At 37.2% G+C, this 10,500-nt stretch overlaps 1 protein-coding gene across 2 annotated transcripts in view; it reads left to right on the forward strand.

Moving 5' to 3' along the window:
- stat3 (signal transducer and activator of transcription 3 (acute-phase response factor)) overlaps positions 1-10,500 on the forward strand; it is a 58,985-nt gene that overhangs the window by 44,510 nt on the left and 3,975 nt on the right. The window contains exon 22 of one of the 2 annotated variants that reach the window (XM_072916001.1): positions 8,343-8,402. The exons of the other annotated variant lie outside the window; for it this stretch is intronic. Coding sequence (XP_072772102.1) covers positions 8,343-8,402 — 60 coding nt within the window. The remainder of the gene's footprint in view (positions 1-8,342; positions 8,403-10,500) is intronic. 2 annotated transcript variants of the gene reach the window in all.

Here is a 10,500-nt window from a genome sequence, read left to right on the forward strand (position 1 = left end):
AAGTAAACAATAACATTGTCCTAATATAGTGCAAGGCTGCCTGGCATACTGTATAACAGGGAATTATAAACTGGGCTCACATCCATCTTCCGCTTGTATTCATCTTGTATCTCCTTATGATTCTTGCTCGTATTTAAGGAAGACGTCTTGGTTCCTCCTCGCATAACCAACTTTTTGCAGTCATTGCAAATTGCCAGTTTTTTTTATCCGTCAGAGACACTTTAAAATAATCCCAAACCATAGACATGGTGTCGTTAGTCAGTCACCGAGCGAGCTCGCTTGTTAGCCACGGCTACAGCACCGGCAACAACACACTCTTGTTGTTGTTATGCTGCGCTCGCGGCGGTTTGATGAGGTCATCAAGCGTCGCCAGTAAACCTCTCGTGCTGCAGTCGTCAACTCCTGTGTTGTGTGTGGGAGAAGGGAGAGGGGAGGGGCTGCAGACTGGGAGACGCAACTGCTCTGTACTGCTCCCTACGTCCGTGTTTTCCCGTACAGCGGCGTTTTAAAAAGTCATACATTTTACTTTTTGAAACCAATACCGATAATTTCCGATATTACATTTTAAAGCATTTATCGGCCGATAATATCGACAGCCCGATATTATCATACATCTCTAATAGAAAGTAATGAGGTTCGCAAGATCTATCCGTGTGTAGGTGAAGGGACAGACAGGTGTGTACATGACGTCTATTTGTGTGCACAGACATGTTTACATTACATGTGTTTGTGGCCTTATGGACAGATTTTCGAATTATGTGAATGGACTTCAGCTATTTATGTGTGTGTAAATGACTGGACAAAAGGATGGTTAGTTCATGTGTATCATTGAATGGACCGGCCGGATGTTCATATTACGTGTGTATAGATGAAGGAAGGATGTTTTACATTGTGTGTACATAATGGATATAATGATAAATGATAACCACGGTAAAACTATACGACGGTTAGTATTACTGTGTTAGATTAAAATTATTAGATTATTAACCGCACTTTGTTAAAATTTTGAACCGATTAGCCTGCTAGCTAGCTTCAATGCTAAAATGAAAATAAGAGACATTAACATATTTCCCCATCAAATACCGTTATAACACAATCTAAACTTGTATAAACACATTACCGATTGAACAACTAAGATACAGTATTCACGTTGAACATGCTGGCTCAGCACAAAGTGATCAGAGGTGTGTTCAACAGGAAGTGAACTTGCGTGACGTCACATAAACAGGAAGTGATCATCCTTTATTTAAAAAAAAAACATTTACAAATAAAAATGGAAGAAGATACTCATATTTAAACACACAAACAAAAACAATATTTCTCCTATGAAGCCAGAAAAATATTCAATGGTTCCTCTGCCGAGAAAATATATTGTGTTTTTGTTTATTTTATTTATTCAACAAAAATAAATACAACTTGGTTCAAATTATTTTAGCGCATGTATGAGTACATTTTGAGCAAATTCAACAATACCACGATAATAATGATAACCGTGATATGACATTTGTATATCAATACACCCTTAGTGTTTGTGAATGGACTAAACATATGTTTGCATTACGTGTGTGTGTGTACATAGATGGAGGGACAGACGTTTACATTGTGTGTGTGTGTGTGTGTGTGTGTGTGTGTGTGTGTGTGTGTGTGTGTGTGTGTGTGTGTGTGTGTGTGTGTGTGTGTGTGAATGGACCGACTAGGTGTCTATATTACGTGTGTGTGTATATAGCTGGACGGAAATATCTTTACATTATGTATGTATGTGAATGAATTGACCAGGTGTCTATATTAAGTGTGTATATAGCTGGACGGAAATATCTTTACATTATGTATGTATGTGAATGGATCGACCAGGTGTCTATATTAAGTGTGTATATAGCTGGAGGAAAGATGTTTACATTATGTATGTATGTATGTGAATGGCTGAACCAGGTGTCTATATTAAGTGTGTATATAGCTGGACGGAAATATCTTTACATTATGTATGTATGTGAATGGATCGACCATGTGTCTATATTACGTGTGTATATAGCTGGAGGAAAGATGTTTACATTATGTATGTATGTGAATGGACCGACCAGGTGTCTATATTACGTGTGTATATAGCTGGACGGAAAGATGTTTACATTATGTATGTATGTGAATGGATAGACCAGGTGTCTATATTAAGTGTGTATATAGCTGGAAGAAAGAAGTTTACATTATGTATGTATGTGAATGGATCGACCAGGTGTCTATATTAAGTGTGTATATAGCTGGAGGAAAGATGTTTACATTGTGTATGTATGTGAATGGATCGACCAGGTGTCTATATTACGTGTGTGTATATAGTTGGACGTAAATATCTTTACATTATGTATGTATGTGAATGGACCGACCAGGTGTCTATATTAAGTGTGTATATAGCTGGACGGAAATATCTTTACATTATGTATGTATGTGACTGGATCGACCAGGTGTCTATATTACGTGTGTATATAGCTGGACGGAAATATCTTTACATTATGTATGTATGTGAATGGATCGACCATGTGTCTATATTACGTGTGTATATAGCTGGAGGAAAGATGTTTACATTATGTATGTATGTGAATGGACCGACCAGGTGTCTATATTACGTGTGTATATAGCTGGACGGAAAGATGTTTACATTATGTATGTATGTGAATGGATAGACCAGGTGTCTATATTAAGTGTGTATATAGCTGGAAGAAAGAAGTTTACATTATGTATGTATGTGAATGGATCGACCAGGTGTCTATATTAAGTGTGTATATAGCTGGAGGAAAGATATTTACATTATGTATGTATGTGAATGGCTCGACCAGGTGTCTATATTACGTGTGTATATAGCTGGACAGAAAGATGTTTACATTATGTATGTATGTGAATGGATAGACCAGGTGTCTATATTAAGTGTGTATATAGCTGGAGGAAAGATGTTTACATTATGTATGTATGTGAATGGATCGACCAGGTGTCTATATTACGTGTGTATATAGCTGGACGGAAAGATCTTTACATTATGTATGCATGTGAATGGCTCGACCAGGTGTCTATATTACGTGTGTATATAGCTGGACGGAAATATGTTTACATTATGTATGTATGTGAATGGATCAACCAGGTGTCTATATTAAGTGTGTATATAGCTGGAGGAAATATCTTTACATTATGTATGTATGTGAATGGCTCGGCCAGGTGTCTATATTACGTGTGTATATAGCTGGACGGAAAGATCTTTACATTATGTATGTTTGTGAATGGATCGGCCAGGTGTCTATATTAATTGTGTATATATATCTGGAGTAAAGATGTTTACATTGTGTATGTATGTGAATGGCTCGACCAGGTGTCTATATTACGCGTGTATGTTTTATATTCTAGTTTCTTCAAAATAGCCACCCTTTGCACACTCTCGGCATTCTCTTGAATTGCTTCAAGCACACTTGTGAAGTGAAAACCATTTCAGGTGACAATTGTTGCGTCTGACCAGTCTTCCTCTCAGGGAATACAAGTCACTGGTCAATCCCAAGTTCTTTCAGGTGACATATATGCTGAGTAAGAAGGACCATCAGGACAGAATAGGAATATTATCAAGTTTTACTAAAGCTTTAGGAGACCAGTCCTTACAAATGCGCTAATACCAGCATCTTAAAGTGGTCTGAAAATCAAACGGGAAGAGACAACCTATTGAGTACGAAAACAGCCCCCACCCTGCCCAGAAAGGAATACAGCCTCATTGTTCTAATACTGATAAGGTAAAAAGGGAGTATGCTATACTCCCACATTCCAACCCCTTCAAGGTAAAGCACAGAGTTTACTTGCGGACATAAGATGCAAGCAAAAAAAGTACACATGGGAAAATATTAGCTGCTTTAAACATGACTATGAATAAAGAAAGAACTCTTAAAAATATATGCATTCTCCACACTACCTCTTGAAGCTCATCGAGAGAATGCCAAGAGTGTGCAAAGCAGTAATCAGAGTAAAGGGTGGCTATTTTGAAGAAACTAGAATATAAAACCTGTTTTCAGTTATTTCACCTTTTTTTGTTAAGTACCGTATTTTTCGAAGTATAAGTCGCACCGGAGTATAAGTCGCACCTGCCGAAAATGCATAATAAAGAAGGAAAAAAACATATATAAGTTGCACTGGAGCCCGGCCAAACTATGAAAAAAACTGCGACTTATAGTCCGAAAAATACGGTACATAACTCCACGTGTTCATTCTTATTTTTGATGCCTTCAGTGACAATCCACAATGTAAATAGTCATGAAAATAAAGAAAACGCTTTGAATGAGAAGGCGTGTCCAAACTTTTGGCCTGTACTGTATGTTAATGAACCAGCCAGGTGTTAATATCACGTGTGTATAAAGAGGGAGCGACAGGTGTTTACATTGTGTGTATGTGAATGGATCGACCAGGTGTCTACCGTATTTTTCGGACTATAAGTCGCAGTTTACCATTACACCCCTAATATTTATTGTTTTAATTGGTTTTACCCTTTAAAATAGTTTTTAATCATATTTATTTTTATATTGGTTTTATATGTATTTATTTTTTTGTTTTTATTCAGTCATTGGTGGAGCTAAGGATAATATTTGAATATTGTTTTTAATATTGTTGTGCAGCACTTTGGAAACATTTCTGTTGTTTAAATGTGCGACTTATACTCAGGAGCGACTTATGTGTGAAATTATTAACACATTACCGTAAAATATCAAATAATATTATTTAGCTCATTCACGTAAGGGACTAGATGTATAAGATTTATATGTTTTTTTCCTTCTTTATTATGCATTTTCGGCAGGTGCGACTTATACTCCGGTGCGACTTATACTCCGAAAAATACAGTATATTAAGTGTGTATATTGCTGGACGGAAAGATGTTTACATTATGTATGTAAGTATGTGAATGGATCAGGCAAGGTGTTAATATCACGTGTGTATAAAAAGGGAACGACAGGTGTTTACATTGTGTGTATGTGAATGGATCGTCCAGATGTCTATATTACGTGTGTGCAAGACGTTTACGTTTTGTATGAATGTCAATGGACCAACCAGATGTTTGTATTAGTTGTGTATAGATATGTAGATAGATAGAGGGAGGGATGTTTACATTATGTATGTATGTGAATGGATCGACCAAGTGTTTGTGTGTGTAACGTATTTTTTGGACTATAAGTCGCAGTCTTTTTCATAGTTTGGCCGGGGGTGCGACTTATACTCAGGAGTGACTTATGTGTGAAATTATTAGCACATTAGCGTAAAATATCAAATAATATTATTTCGCTCATTCACGTAAGAGACTAGACGTATAAGATTTCATGGGATTTAGCGATTAGATTGTTTGGTAAACGTATAGCATGTTCTATATGTTATAGTTATTTGAATGACTCTTACCATAATATGTTACGTTAACATACCAGGCACGTTCTCAGTTGGTTATTTATGCCTCATATTACGTACACTTATTCAGCCTGTTGTTCACTACTTTATTTATTTTATATTGCCTTTCAAATGTCTATTCTTGGTGTTGGCTTTTATCAAATACATTTCCCCAAAAAATGCGACTTATACTCCAGTGCGACTTATATATGTTTTTTCCCTTCTTTATTGTGCATTTTCGGCCGGTGCGACTTATACTCCGAAAAATAAGGTATATAGCCTGAGAGGAGTCGTCTGTACAGGCACGTCAACTTGTGGGGGCGTGTCCCAGCGCCGGTGACTCGGGTTCGACCAGCTCGGTTATGCCCGGACTGCGAGCTGGACTGCACTGGCTCGCAGCCCAGGATATGAAAAGTTCTGCCAAGTTGCCGTCTGGTTTGCCAAACTCAACCATAGTCTTAGAGGATGGCTGCGCGTTGCGGCGGCGTAATGTCAATTTCTGCTTTCGTTGGCAAGGCGCTAACTCGTCACCTGGCCAAAAAGTGCCATTAAAGAAAGGATGATTCCTCGGCCCCCATACCATCAACGCCTCAATTTCCTGCTGAATCATCCTCTCAAACTGCTCGTCCGTGTAATCGTCTGCGAAATCACGTGGTCGGGACATTCTGTCGGGTTTGCGTCGTGTGAGACGGTGAAGATTGTTGCGATTTCAGAATTCAGACACCCAATGAGGCAGCGTGCTGTTAAGTGTTTTTTTAGTGCACTAACCAAAAATAAAGCGAAAGACGAGTGCCACTAGGAAAGGCACTGAAGAATAGGTTTGGCTATGCACGACTAAACTAAACAGGCTACAAAGTAAACCAAACCAAAAAAACTCACAATGTGCGTGACTTGACATCCCAATGGAAATAATCGTCTTAAGACCCACTTTTATTCTTTGGCTTTTGACACTACGTGAGTTGTGTGGTCCTCTGGGTTTTTTAAATTTCTATATATTAGGGGTGTAACGGTACACAAAAATTTCGGTTCGGTACGTACCTCGGTTTAGAGGTCACAGTTCGGTTCATTTTCGGTACAGTAATATATACATTTTTGGGTTATTTATTTACCAAATTTGGAAAATCTTCCACCAAAAATATTTTTCGTAGTGGAATATTTGATGTGAAGTAATGGGAACTTTGGATAGGTCAATAATTCATAATAACATTGATTTTGATTCAATATTATGTTTTAAGCAATGACAGTTTGAAAGAAAAAAAAAACAGCTTTGTTTTATTAGTCAACATTGCAACTTTTTCTAAATTACATTTAACCTTTAAGCTTTTTTATTTCACTTTTGTTATGTTTTTGTTTATTTTAATAGTATTTTTAGAATGTGCCGTGGGCCTTTAAAACATTAGCTGTGGGCCACAAATGGCCTCCGGGGCACACTTTTGACACCCCTGCTATAGATAATAAAAAATTAAATCTGATAAATCTATGGATAAAAAGCAGAGCCTGGCGACGCATGTGCGTTTATCATAACTCTCTCTCTCTCTGTGTCTCTGCCCCTCCCTCACCAATGCTGCTGCGCGCACAATTTGTTTTGTTTTTAACCCCTTCTTAACCCTGAACGTACATTGTTAATACACGCAACCCTAACTCAAAATGCCGGACATTTGAGGCATTTAAGAAACTCCGCCCTGACAGCTCCGCAAAAGAGGACATGTCCGGTGAAAAGAGGACGTATGGTCAGTCTATCGTAGCCCGTTAGCTGCTAGCATGCCGTGTGTTGTGCCTCGGTGTGCATTGTTTACACAACCTGCATTACGCTACTTAATATGTCCGTGTGGAAACTTGTTTGGTACACCTCCGAACCGAACTGTAACCTTCGTACCGAACCAGTTTAATACAAATACACGTACCGTTACACCCCTAGTATTTATTGTTTTAATTGGTTTTACCCTTTAAAATCGTTTTTAATCATATTTATTTTTATATTGTTTTTATATTGGTTTTGATATGTATTTATTTTTTTGTTTTTATTCAGTCATTGGTGGAGCTAAGCATAATATTTGAATATTGTTTTTAATATTGTTGTGCAGCACTTTGGAAACATTTCTGTTGTTTAAATGTGCGACTTATACTCAGGAGCGACTTATGTGTGAAATTATTAGCACATTACCGTAAAATATCAAATAATATTATTTATCTCATTCACGTAAGAGACTAGATGTATAAGATTTCATGGGATTTAGCGATTAGGAGTGACAGATTGTTTGGTAAACGTATAGCATGTTCTATATGTTATAGTTATTTGAATGACTCTTACCATAATATGTTACGTTAACATACCAGGCACCTTCTCAGTTGGTTATTTATGCCTCATATAACGTACACTTATTCAGCCTGTTGTTCACTATTCTTTATTTATTTTAAATTGCCTTTCAAATGTCTATTCTTGGTGTTGGCTTTTATCAAATACATTTCCCCAAAAAATGCGACTTATACTCCAGTGCGACTTATATATGTTTTTTCCTTCTTTATTATGCATTTTCGGCCGGTGCAACTTATACTCCGGAGCGACTTCTACTACGAAAAATACAGTATATTTGCATTTTATCCTCCCAGTATTGTCAGCGTTGCTCTGTGTCTTCACTAAGGGCACATTTTCTTTCTCTGAATTTGGCCCCCTGAGTCAAAATGATTGCCCAGGCCTAGTGTACACAAATGGACAAAACACTTTGATCGTGTCGTATCGTGAGAAGAAAAAAAACGTGACTGTGAAGCTATATTCTGGCGTTACATAATGAGGGGCGCCGTGTTGAGATCCTCAAGGGTGTGTAGTGAGTAGCATTGTGTGTATGGACTAACGCTTGTACGCGAGTGACGCCGTCTCCGGCTGAAATGTGTCCCTGGCTGTGGTCCTGCTTTGTGAGGTTTTGCTCAGCGAGATCCCTGACCTGTCTCCGTAGGTGTCCCTCCGTGTTCATGGACTTTCCGGACAGTGAGCTGCTTGGGAACGGATTCCCAGGGTAGGCGCTTGGAGGGCATGTCGGGGGGATGTTTGTACGTGTGTGTGTGTGTGTGTGTGTGTGTGTGTGTGTGTGTGTGTGTGTGTGTGTGTGTGTGCGTGCGCTCGTATTTATACCCTTCTTGAGACATCAAGAAGGAAAAGTAGCTTCCATATGAGGAGGTGTGAACAAGTTAGGACATAAATCATGGTCCCAATACTGGAAAACCCTTGCATCTAATAGAGAATGTCTCATTAGGGTGGTCCCAAAAAGGAGGGATTTTTCAAATTGACTGTGTGTCTGTTTTAAAAGTGCTCCCCCTCTGGTCAACATATGAAATAACAAGTGTGTGTAAGAAATTCAAATGCGCCCCCTTTGGCCGAAATTAATAAAATAAATATGTATATAAAGACATACTGTAGTAACTTAAAAACCAATCACAAACAAAAAATCCCCCTCTTTTTCTCACAATGTGTCAACTTTAGTCTTATAAAATTGGGGGAAAAAATCATATTCTTTCTGTTTCTGTAATATTGCAATATTTTCTCATAAAATTAGTACTGTTTTTATGTAAAATTATAACTTTTTTATGTAAAATTATAACTTTTATGTAAAATTATAACATTTTTATGAAAAATGATTACTTTTTAATGCAAAATAATGATATTTGTCATATCAAATTCTGACTTTTATCACAATATTGCCAATTTTTTTGTCGTTTTTGTAAAATAGTGAAATTTTTTTGGAGTAAAATTATGCCTTTTGTCATCATTTTGCCAAGTAAAATACCGATGATTATTATAATATTGCCAACATTTTTAAGTTTTCTTATAAAATTGTGACTTTTGTCGAGTAAAATGACGACTCTTTTCAAAAAATTGCCAACATTTTAAGCTTTCCTCGTAAAATTGCGACTGTTATTGAGTAAAATTCCGACTTTTATCATAATAATATTGTTTTTCTTGTAAAATTTTGACTTGCGTTGCGTAAAATTCCGCCTTTTATTACAACACTGCCAAAATTCCAAGTTTTTCTTGTGAAATTGTGACCTTTTTTTTGTGAAATTCCAACTCATTTTTCACAACTAGCTGTTTTATATTTGCATAGTATGTATATATTAATAATGTAAAATAATGTCAAAGAACTACTTACCCCCAAATCCTCCACACGACACCTCCGCTCCGGACAGGCTAACCTCCTCCAACCTCCGTGGACAAAGCTACGAACTATGGGAGACCGGGCTTTCGTCTCCGCTGCTCCCAGTCTGTGGAATGCTCTCCATGACCGCCTGAGGGTACCACAGACAGTGGATGCTTTTAAAAAAGGCTTAAAAACCCTTATTTAAAAAAAAAAAGCCTTTTTATAGATATATGCATACTAGTTCTAGCTATTAGGCTGTTCTAGTTTTTATTAGGGACCAAGTCCCTTTGGGACAGAGGACCCTATTGTATTTCTAGCGTTTTATTATTATACCGTCGCCTCTTTGAGCTGTAATTTGACCCCCTTAACATGCTTCAAAACTCATCAAATTGGACAGAAACATCAGGACTAGCGAAAATTGCGATCTAATCAAAAAACCAAACCCCAAAACTCAAAATTGTGCTCTAGCGCCCCCTAGGAAGAAAACACAGACAAAACTGCCTGTAACTCCCAGTAGGAATGTCGTAGAGACATGAAACAAAAACCTCTATGTAGGTCTCACTTAGACCTATATTTCAAACACTGACAACCCGCAGCAAAAATCAACAGGAAGTTTGCAATTCCCCCTTCAAAACAAAAGTTGTGTAAAAACAGTCACCTTTTTTCAAACATTATCTCCTCTGAGCGCGTTTGTCGTGTCGGCTTCAAATTAACCCTTCTGATTAAAAGTTGATGAAAGAGTTTTAATTACTGCTCCGGTTTGGATTTTATGAGCCCTCAAAGTCGGTCCCATCCATCGCTGCTTGCAGCTTTAATTTTTATTTATTTTTTTATTATCTTTTTATTATTATTATTATTTTTTTTTTCAATACACAGTAGCACTTTTAGGTTGTTTGCTCAATGTAAAGTGCTTTCTACAAATAAAATATATTATTATTATTATTATTATTATTATTATTATTATTATTATTAATGTTGT

Source organism: Nerophis lumbriciformis, linkage group LG24, assembly GCF_033978685.3.
Source record: "Nerophis lumbriciformis linkage group LG24, RoL_Nlum_v2.1, whole genome shotgun sequence".
In the NCBI taxonomy this organism is placed as follows: Eukaryota; Metazoa; Chordata; class Actinopteri; order Syngnathiformes; family Syngnathidae; genus Nerophis; species Nerophis lumbriciformis.